The sequence below is a fragment of the Pipistrellus kuhlii genome, unplaced genomic scaffold (assembly GCF_014108245.1).
Source record: "Pipistrellus kuhlii isolate mPipKuh1 unplaced genomic scaffold, mPipKuh1.p scaffold_m20_p_6, whole genome shotgun sequence".
NCBI lineage: Eukaryota > Metazoa > Chordata > Mammalia > Chiroptera > Vespertilionidae > Pipistrellus > Pipistrellus kuhlii.
In genome coordinates, this window is record NW_023425562.1 from 11911707 (window position 1) to 11931800 (window position 20094).

Consider the following 20094-nt stretch of genomic DNA (forward strand, 5'->3'; position numbering starts at 1 on the left):
AAAGATAATTTATATATGTGTGTGTGTGTGTATCTGTCCTGGAATCTTTTGTGATTATAGAAAATAAAGGTCATATTCCATGCTAATTAATAGGGTGAAAAAGTAACAACAGGCAAAACCATGTCCCTTACACATTCTAGGTGTTCCATACATGTATTATATAAATAAAGCTTATATTTTTATATACCAATACTGACCTGTAAATGCATTATGCCATTTCATAATTCTGATTACTTTACCTATCTAACATGAAAACCATTTTGTTTCAGTGAAATTAAAAAGAGTGAGGTAGCCCTAACCGATGTGGCTCAGTGGATAGAGCGTCGGCCTGCGGACTGAAGGGTCCCGGGTTCAATTCCCGACCAGGGCATGTATCTTGGTTGCAGGCACATCCCCAGTAAGGGGGTGTGCAGGAGGCAGCTGATTGATGTTTCTCTCTCATCGATGTTTCTAACTCTCTATCCCTCTCCCTTTCTCTCTGTAAAAATCAATAATATATATATATATATATATATATATATATATATATATTTTATTTTTTTATTTTTTTTTTTTAAGAGTGAGGTAAAGAAAAAGAGAGAGAATGAATGAGGTCTTTTTCCTTTCCAAGTGAAATTACTTGTGAGGATCAGGAGGAAAAAAAAATCAATGACCCACAGAAAAAGTTGAGGTAGAACTATTTAAATCAGTATAGGCAAAATGTACATTTTAAAGAGATTCCTTCTATAGAAAATGGGAATCCATAATTTCTGTGCATTGCAATAAAAAACACTTTGAGTAACCCAAAAGTATTGGGAAAGGCAAATACTGAAATGCATATCATCAAATGTTCATATGATACTAAATGACTTTATGCAGCAAGTACCACTAAAGACAAAATAGCATTTGTATAATTTTACCTGCATAGTATTATTCTTTTTCTATAATTTTAAATTGTTTCCATTTAATTATAAATGGTTACATCCAATAAGAAGTTTGTGGGGGTCTTTTAATCAGAGACAATTGGTCCCATTAGCACTATGTTCAAACAATAGATGCAAGAAATACAGGATGAGACTTCAGCTCTGGAAGGGAAAGGAGAAGAAAACTGATTTGAATTGGAACTAAGGCTGAGAGGAAATAATTTCACTGAACCTATAAGTTGATTATTAAGTTCTAGACGTCACTCCAATTTTAGGCCTATTTAGAGGTACTTGGACTCAATAATTGATTGGTTCTTGTCAAAGACAAAAAACAAACAAGGAGTAATACCTTACCCTCCTCCCCATCACTAGTTAAATCAGCACACTCAAAAATCTATCCTTTATTCTGTTCTTCTTTCACAGTGTTTTCAAGAGTTTCTATCATAATATGGGTATCCCCCACTTTTCAAAAGTTCAGGGTGCATCAATTCACTTTTACTTAAGACCTGCATTAGTACCTGCATTCACTAACCAAAAGAAATCCAAAGAGGAATTTTGCTTTTAAGGAAAAAGAGAAAAAAGCATTCCTTGTTTGTTTTGCAGAGAGCTATTATAGAGGCAGCCACACCTATAAGAAGGAGAATGCACACCTCCCTGCCCCCCTTCCCTGGGAACTATCAGCATCTCAGCATCAAGCTACCATCATTTTGAACTGCATCTATACTGATCTGTATTTTATCTTGATTTATTTTTGTGCATCCATTAGCAAGATGTATTCTAAAATATCAGATAAGACTTTTGCTTTTGAACTTTCACTTTTGTAGCTGATTGAAATTGCATTATGAGTTTTTGTTGGATCACTAGTAGACATTCTCAAGTACATAGTTTTCCACAATGTCACTTGACAAATGGTCAAGAGTCTTGCCTTATGAGGTAGGATTTTTTCAAGTTTCCTGAATGTTATCTGTTCTACCATGTTATTAGATTCTAAATGACCTGGAGTTATTAGAAAACTCCTAGGGGCAATTTTTAAATTGGAGCAACAATTTTATGAGATCATTTCAATTTCACAGTACCAGGTTTATTTATTTTATTTTATTTTTAAAAAAATATATTTTATTGATATTTTTAAAGAGAAAGAGAGGGATAGAGAGTTAGAAACATTGATGAGAGAATCATCGATCAGCTGCATCCTGCACACTCCCCATTGGGGATGTGCCAGAAACCAATGTACATGCCCCTGACTGGAATTGAACCAGGGACCTTTCAGTCCACAGGCCAAGGTTCTATCCACTGAGGCAAATTGGTTTTGGCACATTTAATTTTTCTTTATGAAAGCTCAATAATAGATGGCAGCTTTTTAAATCTAAGAGTGAAATTTTTTATTACCAGCTAAAGATAATTAATTGGGTGACAGAAATTGACAAAACAAACCTGTTTATCACTATATGAGTCATGGGTCACTTAAAGGAATGGACCATTATCAAAAATTTTCTTCACCATTATTGAAACCTGTTAGTTGAATAATTAAACATAAAATTGAAGCAAGATTGCATAGGAAAACAAAATCAAAACAGCAACTCCAAAGGTGAATTAAATATGGAACCAAATTGTCAATGAAGTAGCCTGCCACACAAAGAAACATCCATGTATATATATTTTTTAAATATATATTTTTTGATTACAGAGAGGAAGGGAGAGGGAAAGAGAAACAGAAACATCAATGATGAGAGAGAATCATTGATTGGCTGCCTCCTGCATGCCCCCCATTGGGGATCAAGCCTGCAACGTAGGCTTGTGCCCTTGACCAGAATCGATCCTGGGACTCTTCAGTCCACAGGCTGACACTCTACACTAGAGGTGTCGAACTCAATCAGAGAAGGGGCCAAAATCTAAAATCCAGCCTAAATTGCGGACCGAATGGTTTACTGAACAGTCATAAACTGTCATTGTGATGGAAATGCAGCGGAGTGCAGTGATGACAGCGCGGTGCGGGCCACATTGCAAGGCCTGGCAGGACGGATTTGGCCCACGGGCCTTGTGTTTGACACGTGTGCTCTACACACTGAGCCAAACCAGCTAGAGCAAAAGTTATTTTTTTAAAGACAGGCAGTGGTCTGTGCTATGGATTCTTTCAATGCAAATTGTGTTGTGTTGTATAAGTGTATGCTATATTTATGAGTTGTGAAAGATCACCTGGGAAAGAAAATATCATGACTTTCCTCTCATAATAAAGTGCCTAAAGCTTCCATTTCCCCTATAGAGATGGCCTTGCTAAGAGTGCTCTGATATGTAGATTTACTAACCAATGTTTTCCTGACCCATGGTTGGTCCAGGAAACACACTGCTAGTTTTGGTTTCTGTGACTTTTACCGTGCTTCTATGACTTACAAAAATCATCCTCCGTACTGGCACATTAGTCCTTCTTGTTGCATTAATGCCTCATTAATGTGCTAGGCACTAAAGGGGGCAGGTACAGAAGTATATTGACACATTCCTCTTGCCTTCAAAGAGTTTGAATCTAGTTGGAAATCAAGATTACAATTTTAGGTAATATTAAATATTATAAAGACAAGCGTTGTATAATAGAACTTCAGAGGGTTCAGTAACCTCAGTCATTACTGGACGTTTATAGGTTTCAACTAGTGTTCGGTCTTCAAAGATACAGTGGGTTTGAATATACCCAGTGCAAACAAGCACCCAACTGCTTTGTCCAAAGTAGCATAAATGCCAAAACTGGAAGTAAGTTTTTTGTTTTTGGTTTTTGCTCTGCGTCTAGTCCTTTCTTCACTCTCTAGAGCAGAAAGAGAAAATTGTTGCTTGAAGAAGCAAATTTTTTAAAAATTAAATCTACATATTTTGGAAAGATCACTGAAATTTAAACTTGGCAAAATTCTAATTCTTGAGACTGTCCTTGGTTTAGCCAGTAGCCAGTGAAAGTTGCTACAACTATTTTCGAAACGCATTTTCTTTCGGGTTGATTTTAGGAACAGCTCAAGCTCAAATGACAGCTTGTTTTATTTAAAAACAAAACAAAGTCCCGCCCAAACAGGAAGAATGCCCAAAGTCTGGGAAGTAACCAGATGGGCTGTGTTGCCGGAATTCTATTTACCCCTAAAGCCAGACGGAAGGCTGCTTTGCACATGCGCAGAAGGGGAGGTGGGGCGGGGAGTTCCGGTGCGTTGGGCCGCGCCGCAGGCAGCGATTGGCTCCGACCTGGCCGAGAGGCGGGACCGGAAGCGCCCGTGTTGTGGGACTCCGCAGGTTGAAACCCAGAGTCTTTGCAGCGCCGGCTTCCGCGGTGGGTGCTGCGCAGGCGGAGGCACCATGGGGGAAGCGGAGAAGTTCCACTACATCTACAGCTGCGACCTGGACATCAACGTGCGGCTGAAGATGTGAGAGGCTCGGGCCGGGCGGGCGGGGATGGCGGGAGTTCACGGGGAGGAGGCGGGGCCTGTGGGTGGAGGGGAGAGATGATCATTGGCCTGGGGGCTAGCCTGGGGCGGCGGGGAGCTCTGTGGCTGGGGCCCAGGGGGAGATCGCGGCGTGGAGAGGGCGCTGAGGGAGAAGGGGGGGGGGGGGGCGGTAAGAATAAGCCCTGAAGTCCAAAGCTGTTTGACTTTCTTCAAAGCATGTTGCTGTGCACGGCAACCTCTTGAGGGGGTCCCTAGCCTAGGCCCATTTTACAGATGGAGAAATCTAGTCTCGGTCCAGTCTAGTCCCGCAGCAAAGTCTAGTCTGGGTAAAGTCTAGTCCCGCAGTTGATAATCAGAAGGTCTTGACTCTCACCCGGGGCTGGAAGGGGGAGCGAAGCCTGCAGAGCTGTGGTAGACACAGGCAGATGCGGTGGCTGAGGGTGAGATGAGCACAGGGACCTGGGAGTGACCGAGGGTGAGGGTGCATGGCTGGACAGTCTGGCATGCCTTCCCTAGAGGCGCGAGGAGTGAGTCTAAGATGAGGGTGCCAGTTGCAAAGGGACCAGAAGATGGGAGAAAAGAGCTTTGCAGGGAAATCTTGGGGCTACGCTGTTGAAATAAAGGTTCAGGGCATGACTATATATATATATATATATATATATATATATATATATATATATATATATATATATATAATTTCTTTATTTTAGAGAGAATGGGAGAGGGGGGAGAGAGAGAGAGAGAGAAACATCAATGAAGATAGAGAATCATCATTGATCGGCTGCCTCCTACACCCCCCCCCCCCACCTCCCACTGGGGGTCAAGCCTGCAATCCTGGCATGTGCCCTTGGCTGGAATTGAACCTGGGACCCTTCAATCCACAGGCCAACGCTCTATTCATTGAGCCGAACCGGCTAGCGCCAGGGCATGACATCTTGAGATGAGAATAATGGAACGCAGGTAGAACTGAGTGGGAAATTATGTCCACCTTCGGGCAGTCTTAGAGGAGTGTTTTCATATGCAAAAGTTATCACCAGTTATTCATCATAACATCATTAGTAATATGTCAGTAGGTAGTAAACAAACGATCCTGGGTCAGAGAGCTGCATACCTGCAGTAAATACATCTTCTAAGTTGTCAGGTGCACCTTTGACTGTTTCTATTTATTTTTCAGAAGTTACATAAGACTTTGACAATTTACTATTTGTTTTGGGTGGTAGTAAAAATAATATGTCAACAATGCACTGCTCATTTGTATAATACTTTACACACCCATTTAAGTTAATTTCTGCATCAAATACCACTAGATGCTTATATAGGACCTGTATGTATGTATGCTATAATCTAGTACAAGGCTTTTTCCTTCAGTCTCACTCCTCTCAGTATTTCTTGGACATGTTAATGTATTTCTGGAACTTATGAACATTAAAAGGAAACAACAACAACAACAACAAAAATGGTTCATTATTAACAGATACACACATTGACTATTTCAAGGCAAAGATAAAGTATTAATCAAAAGTTTGGTACAATTTGGTGCTAACCATCTTTTAGCTTCTCAGACTGTCATTTCTTTTTTGTGGGAGGGGGGCTGGAAGTATCAATTTAGAATCACAAAACGAGAGAATTTTTTAATTCTGGGTGTGTGTTTTTTTTCTCTCCAGGCCTTTTAATCTATTTCTATGGTTTTAATAACAACTTGCACTTTGATGTCCCTTTTCTTAGCACTGTAATTGAATATCAAATGGCCTATAAGACATGGTCACTTTAGATTCCCAAGCACTTTAAAAGTAATTGGTACCAGATTCAGCCTACCCCTCTAACTCTGAACTTCCTATATTGTCTCACCTATTTTGGTGATTATTAGCAACATTCATCCAGTTTAAGACACAAAACTTTGAGTCATGCAGATATCGTCTCTTACCTTCTTTATTAAATCATTCACAAGTTGTCTTGAATCTACTGCCTAAATATCGATATCTTTTCTACCCCACTGCTCTAGCCTTATCCTGTCTTTTTCCTTCATAATTTTTAATGAAAATCTAACTGATCTGGCTTTCAGTTACACCTGTCCATTATGTTCTGAAACTCCTGCTAAAGGTAACATAAATACCAATCCGACTGTAGTACTCTCATGTCAAATTATTCAGTTAGATTTTTGAATGTTCATGTATAAGGCATTGGACTGAACTTGGTGACTGCTTAGCCTCGTTCCCCCCCCCCCCCCCCCCCTTTTCCTTCTCTAGCTTCCTGCTTGAGCTTTATGCTTTAACTATACCAAACAACTTGAAGTTCTCTAAACATGCCATATTTCTCTTTGCTGTGGTCCATGCTGTTCGTTTTTATCTTTCTGGGACTTGGAGCCCCCAAGCTCCCAGACTTTCGATGTGCAGGATCTTTCTGTGGTGGGAAGAACATGAGCTTTGGCCTTGTCTGCCCTGGCTTTTAGTCTCAGCTGTTACTTCGTGATCCTTGAACTCTGAGTGCCTGTTTCATCACTTATAAAATGAGAACATGGTTACAATTTTGATTTCCAATTGGTGTTTCTACCTCTTTCATAGTTTCCTATGCCTATCTTTTATTACTTTTTAATTTAAAGAAATGATCAGATAATACATCCACATAGTAAATAAATTTTAAAAATTGAAAGGATACAAAAAGAACATGCAAATAAAAGTAAGTGTTTGTCCTAGAAACAGGGACTTAACATTTCTTGTAAGGCTGTACTGTTTATCTTGTCTTTCATTTCTGGGCCACTATGCCTAGTACTGTAAATGGTTTGAAAGAATATATATATATAAAAGCCTAAGCCACCATTACAACCAGACGACCAGAACGACTGGTTGGCCAGTCGCTATGATGCACACTAACCACAGGGGGCATATGCTCAATGCAGGAGCTGTCCCCTGGTGGTCAGTGTGCTCCCACAGCCAACCTCCCACAATGCCGCCCCCCCTCAAAACCCCACCCACCCACCCACCCCCACATCCCCCCACACACACACCTGTCCTTTTCCCTGGCCAGCATGGCTCTGATTGGAACTGGGCGAGATGGCCCCAAAAGATCCAGATTGCCTGCCAGGCCTAGGGGCCCTACCTATGCATGAATTTTGTGCACCGGGCCTCTAGTAGATAAATAAGTGCTCAACTTGGAATTAGTAAAAGTGAAACTAAGGCCTGGAAAGCTCATGATGTCTGGAAGGTAGACCAAGAGTTGATGACAGGATTTGAAATTAATAAGTTTAAGATAGAGAAATATATTGATGAAGATAGAAATGATTGTAGGTATGCTAGGATTTTAAGATTCCTTTACTAGATGTAAAAGTAACTTTAACTTCATATACAGGAAAATATTTAGGTAGCATAAGGTTGCTGTGACACAGTTATAAACTTTAGTATTTGTTGCTTATATGCTTAAAAAATGTTTGTTTAAACATTATTGTTCTTATACTTCCAGAGGAAGCTTGGAAGGGAAGAGAGAACAAAAGAGTTATAAAGCTGTTCTAGAAGACCCAATGTTGAAGTTTTCAGGGCTGTACCAAGAGACCTGCTCTGACCTTTATGTTACTTGTCAAGTTTTTGCTGAAGGAAAACCTCTGGCCTTGCCAGTGAGGACTTCCTACAAAGCATTTAGTACAAGATGGAAGTAAGTTGTTTTCTTGCACATGGTGAGTTCCACCGTTCTCCCAAGTCTTTATAGATGTTGTAAGTATGATTTAGTAGTGATTACAGAGGAATTAAAAAAAATCATTTAATACTTGTAAACATTGATTGACCTAGATAGTTAAGATGGAAGTAAATTTGTTTGTATTCAGTATATTGACATATTTTTATGAGAACTTTACTGATTCACAAAAGGACCCAAATCAAAAACACATTTTTATTATATGAAACCAACTTTTTAAGTTCATGTTTTATTGAGATGATACATTAGCAAACCATTGTCAGGATGCAAGGGACATATAATGAACATGAGTTTCCTGTTTTTCCAGAACCCACAATATCCTGGGTCCTTCATTTAACCTCTCGGTACTTATTTGATAGGTTATATGGAGCAGTTTTAATGTTCAGTCCATGAGTGTTGTTCATTACCCTGGTAGGCTAGCTGCAGGATACACAGTTGTACCTCCAGGAAGGAGCTTATGCCCACAGTGCTCATGGAAGGTAAGGTGTGGCCACATGGACTGCCAGGCTCTTGTATTGAGGGTACAACCCTCTGTTCACCAAGCATGGTCCAGCAGGCTGGGAAGTCTTTTTCAGAGAGAGCAGAAGCCTGAGCTCTGGTGATCTGGCTTCATGAAACCAATTATTTAAATGAAGTAATTTCTTTAGTAGTCTTTTTGTGAACACACACACACACACACACACACACACACACAACAGTATATATTTGTGTATATACTTGTTATTCTGGAAATTTTCATGTCTGTAAAAGTAGAGAATATAATAAACTTTCAAGGCCCCATCACCCAGCTTTGATAATTATTATACTAACTCGAGGCCAATCTTATTTTATATATACTCAGTGTTATTTTGAAGCAACAATGCAAGAATTAACCACAGAATTCATAAACAACAACAACAACATAATAATAAATTAAAAATAAAGTACTAAAAAAGAACATAACTCATGGTAGGTAAGGTAACAATAGGATAGGCTTTTTACTTTGCATATCCATCAATTTCTATAAGCACTTACTTAAGGTAAAGTTCTCATTTTTAGATGTGGAATTCTGCAAATTTTAAAATTTTTAAGAAAATTATTGTGTAGGCAAGTGATTTAATTTTTAAAAATTTAAAATGGCTTTAAAGAGACACATACACTAACAGCCTAACATAATTAAAAAATTCAAACTTTGGGATTTAGGAGTGTATTAATCAGACTAAAGAATTAGTACAGTGGTTTAATTAGTGTAGTGAGGGTGGAGGTGCGTGGGATTAGACCATCAAAATCAGGTTTTAGATCTTGGCAACTGTGGAAGTTTTATTAGATGAATTTAGTCTTGATCTTAATGAAGGATGGCATAGGAATAATGCATGGGGAGGTGGAGAACAAAATGGTATTCAAAATACACAACTTTCTGATGTCTGACTAGATCTTTTCAGAATTCCTAAAATATCTAGAGGAGTTTTCAAACTGTATTTTAGCTGTAGATTTCATTTTCTTCAAAAGAACTCTTCTGCAGAAGCCCCATATAAAAAACAGGTTCAAGTACCATTGCTTTGATTAAAGCCTGGGGTTAGAGTGCAAAAAATTTAAGGCAAATGCTTGTTTGATTATATATATATTGTCTCTTTCTCAAAGGACAAAATATAGATGTGAGAATTTCCACAGTTTATTTTCGATATTGTCACTGGCTGACTTACTTTAATTGTAGCCTGTGTTAATCTCTGGTTTGTTCCTTGGCAGACACTGCTTAGTCTTTTCCTTTTCAGTGTAGTCCACCCCGTGGATAGTAACTAAATAAATTCATTCCTTTAGTTTATGCATAGTGGAGAATAGCTTTTTCAGGGTGTGATTTATTTTTTCGAGACTTATGGAAGAGAAGAATGACTGATTCTCCTTTAAATGGCTAGCCATCTTCGATTTTCCTGTAGGCCCTTGAATTTATATGGTGGATATAAATGATTTATTCTTTTAAGTTTTTGAAAGTTCTATTCAATATGTTGAGCTGAATAAACAGTAAAAAAAAACTAAAAAAATAAAACTAGCTGTGCTGTCATTACTTTATTAAGAACAAACATTCTTTAAGGAAATCATATATACAAACATTCTTTAAAAGCATAGAAAAACTAATAGGTAAGCATTATCCATATTAATGAAATAACTTCAGGAATAGAAAAATCTCTAAGAAAATGTGACATTGCTGTCCAGAGCTGTCTGGTAACTTCGTTACAAAGTAGTAGGTAGTGTACTTCAACCATTGTAAGGCTTTTGTTGTTTTCTGCCTTATTGGGGTACATGGTAGGGCCATGTTATTCTCAGCATCACTTTGAATGTATTATGATTAATTCTGATTTTTTTCTTTTCATACCTTTGTTCTGGGGAATGTTTATATGAAATCACAGTTTGGTTCAAAACAAGTTTGTTTATATTGTATAACCAGGTTTAAGTGTTTTCCCAGATTATTATTAGCCATTATCATATTTCTTGTGTCTTAGTTACATTGTCTGAGTTTTTTTTTTATTAAAAGACTTACCAGTGTGGTTTTTTTTATGAGCTTTTTTTTTTTCTTTCCTTTTTCATGTATTCTGTATTTAAAATTGAAGTTGCTTAGAGCGAAACTAAGTTAACTCAAATTATTTTTTATAGTATTAACTTAATCTTTGAGGCATTTTTTCTTGCCAAACCTTCTTGCATGGTTTGTTAATTTAGGAGAAAGTTTTAAATATATGACATATGCTTATGTTGACTTTATTTCCATAGCTGGAATGAATGGCTAAAACTGCCTGTGAAGTACCCTGACCTGCCCAGGAATGCCCAAGTGGCCCTGACTATCTGGGATGTGTATGGGCCAGGAAAGGCAGTGCCTGTGGGTGGGACAACAGTGTCGCTCTTTGGAAAATACGGGTAAGCATTCTCTTCTAATCTTTAGGGATGTTGAGGTGTCTCATCCTTTTTCTTTTTGGGAAGTTCATGCCAGTCTGGTTCTCTGTACATGTTTGCTACATGATTCCATAATTCTTGAGACTGAATTTCCTATGGGATATACAGATAGATTAATTAAGAAACACAATTTATATGACTCTACTGTTAATGATTAGTAATATTATTCCTATTAGGAAATAGTATTGGAAATTAGAATCTTTCTTTTAGGAAAAAAGACTATATGGCATATACTGTGAGAGTTTGGTTTTTCTGCCTTTTCATAATAGTGATAAAAAGGACAATGAGTAGGGTTAAAAAGCCCTAATTTGCTAATAGTGGTAATGACTATAATAGAAGAGTTGTTAATTCAATGTTTAAAGATTTACAGATAATAGAAGTTTATTGTGAAAAAACTCAACCCATATCCCTTTTGTTGATATTCTGTTATTCTTTCTGTGTATATTAATTGGAATTTTTCTTTGAAAACTTGATCTTTTATCAAGTTTAAGAATGGGTTGGTACCCTGGTAACATGCAAAAGTAATTGGTGGTTTTTGTTTATTGTCTAAGTTTTGTCATGAACTTGTAGTCTTAAACATTTTTGAAATGTTTCCATTGCTATCTTTATAATGTTCAGAAACTCCCCTTTTTGGTCAATTGCAGCTCCTTCAAGTTGACCCATGTCCTTTGGGTCATTATTAGTTTCTGTGCTTTTGGCAGACAAGCTATTTCAGGTTCCTTGGGCAATTTTCTGCCCCAAACTTGGTGTCTCTGAACACATCAGATGTTAGATACAAATGAAACTTGATATCGAGCAGCTCTGATTCTGAGAAATTACTTCCCTTAGGGCAGGGTTTCTCAAATATGAGTGATTGATTTGCCACTTTCATAATCCCTGCATATCTCTATATTAAATACATTCAGTCTTACTTACTTGGTATTTTTATTTACACCTGCTCACTTTTTTTTTTACTTCCATTTAATTAAAAGCAACATTTTAATGTTTTTTGCTGTACATGGAAAATAAGTGTTTTATAACTTTGGTGGTTAATGAAAAAAGTAAATATAATGAAAATAACTATGTTACTAAATATTACAACTTTAAGAAAGGAAAAAAAAAAAAAAAGACTATAAGAAACACAAATCATAGTAAATCTGTTTGCAAATATGTATATAATAACTACCCCCAAAAATCCTTTCATTAGAATGGTTCTATTCGTGTCTAGTAAGAAATAAGGAGATAGCTTACTGTCACTTTATTTAAGGTACAGATAAGGTTTTACATTGACATTTCCTTTTACACCTATATGGTAGTAGGGCATTTATTCAAATGATAACATTAGGTAGTAATAGAGCTCTATAGATACTCTGAGCAGTGGGGAAGGAATGTGAAAAACCTGTCCTATTCTCTCTAGCCTGATGCTTCTACTGACCTTCATCTCAGAAAAAGGAATTCAAAGAAAACCTATGCAATTAAAATAGCTCCTTTTTCTCTCTGGGTCCTGGGCCTTTCCTTGGGGGTGAACTTGGTTTCATGGGAGACAAGACCAGGGAGTCCCTAGCATGGCCTTGCCCTTCCTGTGCAGCTTTGGGTTGTGGGGGAATGAGACATTCAGGGCATTGAGGGGCTACAGCAGAGTGCAAACATGGACTGTACTGGGCACAGCTGTGCACATGCTGCTGACATCCAGGGAGAGAGCGCAGCAGGAGGCTTCTGGGTGGCCTTGGCTAGGAGCCTGTGCACACGTTCTTCCACCTGCCATTAAAAATCATGCCACGTGCCTCCACATTCTCATGACTTAGGGAAGCGGTAGTTCCTCAAATGTTTCTTAAACAATGAAATAACACCAGATGCTCCCCACCGTGTTCCCTAAGTAGTCCTGGTGTGGGCTTAGTAGCTTTTAAAAAGTGGTCCTTAAAGTGCCTAATAGTTGCATTATAGTATTGGGAGTCTTATGACTATCAGCTCCTGCGATTTGCTGATATCTCTTTTGTATACTTGCGTCAGTGTGAAGCTATACTTCTTGGAGAATTGTATTGAAAGACTAATCTGTTAGAGTATGACTAGAATAATTAATTGTCCTCATTCTGAATGTCTAGCTTGTAAGATTTCTAAGGGGGTGAGGAATGGATTGATAGTTAGATTGAATTGGCAAAGAACTACAGGCAAGCTGCTGATTTCTCTTACAGATACTTTTTCCAAATGTGAACTCGGAAGTCTGGGCAGTTGCTGTTACAGTGGCTTGGCATGGGAGCTGGAGCAGCAGCAGCAGCTGTTGCTGGGGCCTCTGCAGGCATCTGGAGGGGATCCTGCTGTGCTTCCTTTTGTCTTTCCTGCTTGGCTTAATTTCCCAGCTGGACAGGATGCTCTGAGCATCTTATGGCTTGCCACCTGGATGCTGTGTAACTCTCTACAAAGTTTCCATCAGTGTCAAAAGAAATACATTCACTTGATCATTTGAGTCACTTGCTATCACCCCTGCACTCCATGTCCCCTATCCTTAAATCTTCTCTCCAGATCCATTCCAAAGCACTTAAATCATTTAGTAAACTGACTTCCTGCCAGACGTACTTATATTTAATTTAAGTTCAGCCAAAATATTCACTGGGGTATAGGAAGGTGGAGAAAAGGAAGGGGAACCTTCTGATGTTTCTGAAGGTACTTTTAAGGATAATCATTTAAAGTGATGTTATAGCCTCACTCTACCCAGTTTCTTAGAGTCTAAGCAGGGTTGCTTGATGTTGAATCTAATACTTAGTTGAAAGGGAATGAAAATATACTTTATGAAAGGCTTGCATGTGTGTTTTTTGTAACATAAATTTTTTGGAATCTCTAACATGGTAAATATTAAAGTTTTTAGTTCTTTACTACAGTCAGGGCATTTGTTTTGGGCCTATAAGGTAAACTTTTGCAGATATGGTTGCTGGATATTACCTGTTTACTGCCAACCTTAGAACTAAACCTTGCAACAGATATGGGCTTTAATCTTCCTGTGCTCATGAGTTTACAGCTATCCTTTATAGTTCCCCATCTAAATGTTTATGGCATCATTACTTTGCATAATGTTCTGTGAAAATCCTCTTTATTGCTCCAGGAAAATCTGTGAAGAAAGTTTCCATTAGTCAAAGCATGATAATAATAGTTTTTAAAATGTATGTAAAACTTTTATTAAAGTGTAATGTTTTGAAAGATCAGAAAAATATCAGTATATATGCAACATGTACCTTACTTTTAAAAATATTTACTGTGAGAACAAAATGCTTTGGGCTTGCCTATTCACCTACAGTCTTATTCTTTCCACCACAATTGGCAGCTTGCTCTTTCAGCTTTGGGATAATGCTATTGTCTGAACAGTTTTGTTAAAAAAAACAAACACAAAAAACACACCAAACACTTAAAAAAGAAAGAACACATTAACAGACTTTCTTTATTTTTACCCCCACCCCCATAAAAAACAAACAAACTCAGAAACGTGACATTAGCATATCTATAAAAACACAGTTGGCCAAACTTCCTTTATGGCTTTGTTCAACCTATATTCTACATCTTGGTAGTTCTTTGAAGGAAGCAGGACAATCAAAGGTTATTAAGTGTTTCATTTTAAAGAGATAATCAAGCTCAGATTGAAGTTCTCGTTATATATTTTGTAGACATGGGAACTTTTTCTTATATAAATTCACTACTGTATTTTCCATTAGACATTGCTTTTACAGGAAAGAAGACAGGAGAATCAACCTGTACCTAGTGAAAAAGATAACAGCAGTTAACATTATTGAATACTTATTATGTGGCAGGTACTATTGAAGTACTTTTACTTGTGCTAATTTATTTAATTTTTATAATAGCCCTGTGAGATACAGGTATTCTTTATAATTCCATTTTATAGATTAAGAAACGGAGGCACAGAGAAGTTAAGCAATTTACCCAAGGTCATTTAGGTAATAGGTGGCACAAGTGGGATTCAAAACTCAGCAGTTAGAATGAGCAGTCTACTATGCTGACTTGTCATGTAAAGTAGACAGTTATGTAATTATTTAAATTTTGCTTCAGTCATTATAAATGTGACTTTCTTTCATTGGGTCGCAATTTGGTCTTCATTATTCCAGGATATCCACTGAAGTTATGAAGAGGTGTATGGTCCATTATGATCCTTCTAAGTATTTGCCCAGTCCACCTTTAGGGTCTCTGTAAAAGTCCTGACTGCTTGGAGGAGAAAAGACTGGCATGTGAAAAGCGGTGTGACATAGATTTTTAGCTGCTTAGTTAATTGCTTTACAACACACTGGAGGCTTAAAGGTTGGCAAGAGAGACATGCATTTCCTAGTGTGGAATTCTCTCTGTTTAGGGATTGAAAATGTCCTGTAATGAACTGCATTGATTTACTTCTGCCCTGAACATTCTCTTTTTGCCTAGCATGTTTCGCCAAGGGATGCATGACTTGAAAGTCTGGCCTAATGTAGAAGCAGATGGGTCAGAACCCACAAAAACTCCTGGCAGAACAAGCAGTACTCTCTCAGAAGATCAGATGAGCCGCCTTGCCAAGGTAAAAAGAAACTTTTCCAACTAGTGGAAAGCTACGAATGATGTCTACTGTAGTATAAGTTAACCTTTTGAATTCTCTCAGATTATTTTTTAAAATTTAGATATAATTTTTTAATAGTAGCTTTATTGAAATATCCGTATATCATAAAATTCACTCTTGGAAAATATACAGTGCATTAAGTTTTAGTAAATTCTGAGCTGTGCAGTCATCACCACTATTTAATATCAGAACATTTCCATCAAAAATATAATAACCATGTACCCATTAGCAGTCTCATTCCCTATTCCCTTCTCCCTCCAGCCCCTGGATCTATTAATCTTCCTGTCTTGGTGAATTTTCCTGTTCTGGACTTTTCATCCAAATGGGATCATACATTATGTGACCTTTTGTGTCTGTAATGCCATCAGATTTGAAAATGGGGAGTTTTCGGTGATATTTTCAAGATGAACCTTTTTTGGTGACATGCTAGAGAACCTTGCGTTGTTTTGAAGTGAAGATTCCTTAGTTTAAATTGTCCTCACTCCACTCCCACTTCTGTTTTTGTAAGCGGACTGAGATATTACCTTTATCTTTCAAAACTTTAAATGAAGTGTTTCTATTTAGAAATACAAAAACTAAACAAATCTGAGCTTAAAACAGAAGCTTAAAACAGAACAATATAATTTATTTTGTCAATATCTGCTCCCAAAGCATTTTGCTAAATACTGTTTGAAGATCTTTTTTGGTACAATACACTTTTAAAAACTGGGAAAGAAGGTGTATGCTCATGTTTCTACTTTTACACAAAAGGAACAGAAATTGTAGATGTAATACTTTATATTTTACTCACTCTTTAAGACAAGAAAGGATTATACAAATAGATGAGGATTATGGGGGATAGAACGAAATGGTTTGTTTCCTGTTGCACTTTTGATTTTCCAGCCAGTGAATTTACTCTGCCTGTTTCTAATTGTTCAGAAGGCAGTTGGCATAAGAGTTACATAAATCTTAATAATAGGACAGCATAGTTACCGTGCATTGTACCCTCGAGCCAAAATAAATAGCATAGTGACAGTTTTCAAACTGCAGTGTAAGAAAGTTTATTCAGTTATAGAACTACCTAAGTCTTTGCTGCCTGGGGATAATGGCACAAGAGGACTATGAAATGAAGATGAACTATTTAAATGGCCTGTGAAAAGAAGGTGTTATATAATTATTAAACAAAGAACCCCAAACCCAAGCAGGATTAAATATTCTTATTCTGATTTATTGCTCAGCTATGCAAATAGAATTATAACCACAATATGAATAACTGAAGTTTAAAAGCCTTACTTCTAGGTTTAACAATTTAAAAATCAAATTCTTTCAGAAGGAGAATTTTAATGGAATTAACCTCCCTAATGATTTTACATTATTTTGTGAACATGTGTAGTTTTCTTTTGAGGAAAAATGAGTGTGAATAAAGGAGACAAAACTGAATAGTCTTTGGTTAAGTTACTTTATATAACTGGATTTCTTAGACTTAATGGGAACAGAAAGAAATTAACATCATAGTACAACCCCCTCCCACCACCACCACATCTTCCTCATTATTTTCTCTTTCCCATCTCTAATTGCCCTAATAATTTTTATTAATATAAATATTTCTGTTTGAATTGATTTGTGGAAATAAAGGCAAGACTTCTGGGTCATTCATTACACTTTCATTGTCCATGACCCAGCCTTTTAATGATTGTGGCCTTGAGCAAATCTGCCCATTGTTCCCATCTGCTCTGTTTTTCAGCTTGTCATATTATAAGAGTTTTATGACTAGGATTCATATCCACCTGGGGTTTTGGATGTGACTACCAAGCTTTAGTGTTTGATTTATACTTGAATCCATGTCTTTAGACATGAAAGGTTAGTGCAAAAGCATGCTTGTCTACTGTCTCTTTTTCATTTTAGCATCTCTGCTTGATGCCTTTGGAATGTGCTTTAGTTTTTGTCAATTTGATTAAGAGGTCGCAAAGAGAAAGTAACAACTAGAAGAAAAATGTTTTGTGGTCTGAGTGGCACAGATAGTGGGGGAATGTTGAGCAGTGTGTAAGTAAGCATTGGCACAGTGAAATAGTGTAAGATATGGTGTATTAGACTGGCCTTCAAATTGCCTGCTTGGAGTCACTCTGGTCCAGGCTCCAGACCTTAGTTTTATACCAGTGGGAGCTGGATTTTTTTAGTACGTCCAGAAATAACTAGTTATATTGAGAAAAGGTTCATGTCAGTAAATTCAATCAGTTATTTACAGTTTAAAGCTGTAATAGTCACAATTCACAGGTGGCAATTTAAGTTTAAGTTTATTGAAATTAAATAAAATTCAGAATTTTATGTTACCATAGTTACATTGCCATAATCACACTTTAAGTGCTCACTAGCCACATGTGGGTAGCAACTATTATACGTATTGGAAAATGAAGATGGGGAATCTTTTTATTATTGGCAAAAGTGCAATTGGATAGCACTGGCCTAGAGTGCCATTTTACTGATTTGTAATGGATGAGTAACCATGTTATTGTCTTCCTGGTAATCACGTTACTTGTGTCTGCTACTCAGGACACCATTTTTCAATACCTTGGAAATTAAGTTAGTCTTCGGGAGATTGCTGCTTCTTAGTGAGCCTTGAAGCATGAGCTACCCTGAAGGAACCAGAAAGTTGTGTGAGATATTTCTCTTATTTTGAGGGAAGTCTGAAAAGGGCTTTTTCTCTTGACATTATCTTTCTAGTTGCAGAATTACTTGAACCTGCTGTCTGCACAATATTGTAGGAACTTCAGGGTACAGACATGTGAGAACCCTTTGCTAAGGATAAAAGTCAATTAGAACAGATGCTGCTCTGGCAGTTGGTTTGAGTATTGTCCCCATATGCCAAGGTTGTGGGTTCGATCTCTGGCCAGGGCACTTATAAGAACCAACCAATAAATGCGTAAGTGGAACAAATCTCTCTCCCTCCTCCCCCTTCCTCCTTCTTTTTCTCCCTCTCTCCTTTCTCTCTCTCTCAAATCAATTTTATTTTTTAACTTATAAGAACAGATGCTGGTAAACTTATAGAAACATTTTAGGAGCCACACAGAGAAAGCAGTTGCTAGTTTCTTTGTGTGATCAGCTAGAAAGTTAGTATTGGTAAAGAAGTCTCTTTTATTCAATCCATTTAGATTAACCTAGAAAAGGGAAGATATTTATTGGGGGGGAAAAGATGGGCAAATGTTTTGTCTTTTAAAAATCTGATTTAAAAAATGAGTTTTGTGCCAAAACTGGTTTGGCTCAGTGGGTAGAGCGTTGGCCTGGGGACTGAAGGGTCCCGGGTTCGATGCCAGTCAAACCCAGTTGCGGGCACATCCCCAGTAGGGGGTGTACAAGAGGCAGCTGATCAGTGATTCTCTCTCATCGATGTTTCTAACTCTCTATCCCTCTCTCTTCCTCTCTGTAAAAAATCAATAAAACATATTTTTAAAAAATAAAATAAATAAATAATGAGTTTTGTTATAAGCTGGACATCATTTTTTTTCTTACAAATACTAGGATAGATTATCAAATTGATTTATGTGGATTTAAAATTCTGTATGTACTCTGTAGTTAGATTTTAGAGAAATGGGGAACATGGCATTATCCAAGGAGATGTTTTGATAAATAGAGGCATTACCTTTCTTTTTGTGCTTTTAAAATTAATAGAACTATCAAAACTGGTGGAAGATTTAAATAGTAATAAGTTACATTGTAACTGGGTAGAAAGATTGGTAGTCAAAAGACCTGATTTATAGATCTGACACTGGCTCATTGAATAACCATTTATTTTTTTACTTGTGAATATTTTCATTGAAGAAGTATGGTTAGTTGGGCCTCATTCTCTCTATTTATAAGAATCATAATTATGCCATTATTATTAACGTTTTTTAGCTATTTTGAAAAAGAAAACCTCAGACCAGTTTGTTCATAGTATAGCATATTAAGTGTACTTTTCTTGGGTTCTGAATACATTTCTGCCATGAAGCAGCTTTCTGAGAAAACATTCATGTAAAACTAGTTTAATAGAACACATTATTTAGTAGGACCTATTAATAATCATTTTTCCTCCTTTTAATGACATAGTTTACTGTTTTCAGAATGTAATACTGAGTCCCTAGAGATAATTTTAATAGTGTTTATGTTAGCGCTTTTCTAAGGAAGGTATTATTCTTTGTAATATCTTTACTAGATAAGGTCTCCTCACCTCAGTGTCAATTTTTCCATAGTGATAATGATTTAACTTGATTATCTTTTATTTTTCTATCTTCCAGCCAGTTCAGTTATGAACTGATATTAGTTATGGTATAAACTATGTAATGCAGTATTGGACTAAATTGGGCAGAAAAGTCTCATTTTGTTTTATTTTCTTTCTCAATGTTTGTAAATGAGAATAATAACAGATTATGATGACAGATGCTGAAATTATTTAAAGCTATGAAACTTGTTTAGTGGCAACATTGACATCAAAATTATCTCTTAGCTATATGTTTTTTCCCCTAAATAATATGTGTAACTTTTATAAGCATAGCTTATTTGATTGTGTGTTGCCATTTTTTTCTGTCTTAAAAGAAGGATTTGGGAATCTCTAAGGAATGTATTCCTGATGATACATAGTAGAATCTTTTCT

The 20094-nt window shown here is 37.0% G+C and overlaps 1 protein-coding gene across 1 annotated transcript in view; it reads left to right on the forward strand.

The window, feature by feature from the left end:
- The first annotated feature begins 4139 nt into the window (after positions 1–4139).
- The window catches only part of PIK3C3 (phosphatidylinositol 3-kinase catalytic subunit type 3), a 66438-nt gene continuing 50483 nt past the window's right edge, over positions 4140–20094 (forward strand). The window contains exons 1-4 of the mRNA XM_036418637.2: positions 4140–4297; positions 7775–7963; positions 10745–10888; positions 15320–15449. Coding sequence (XP_036274530.1) covers positions 4230–4297; positions 7775–7963; positions 10745–10888; positions 15320–15449 — 531 coding nt within the window. The 5' untranslated portion in view covers positions 4140–4229. The remainder of the gene's footprint in view (positions 4298–7774; positions 7964–10744; positions 10889–15319; positions 15450–20094) is intronic.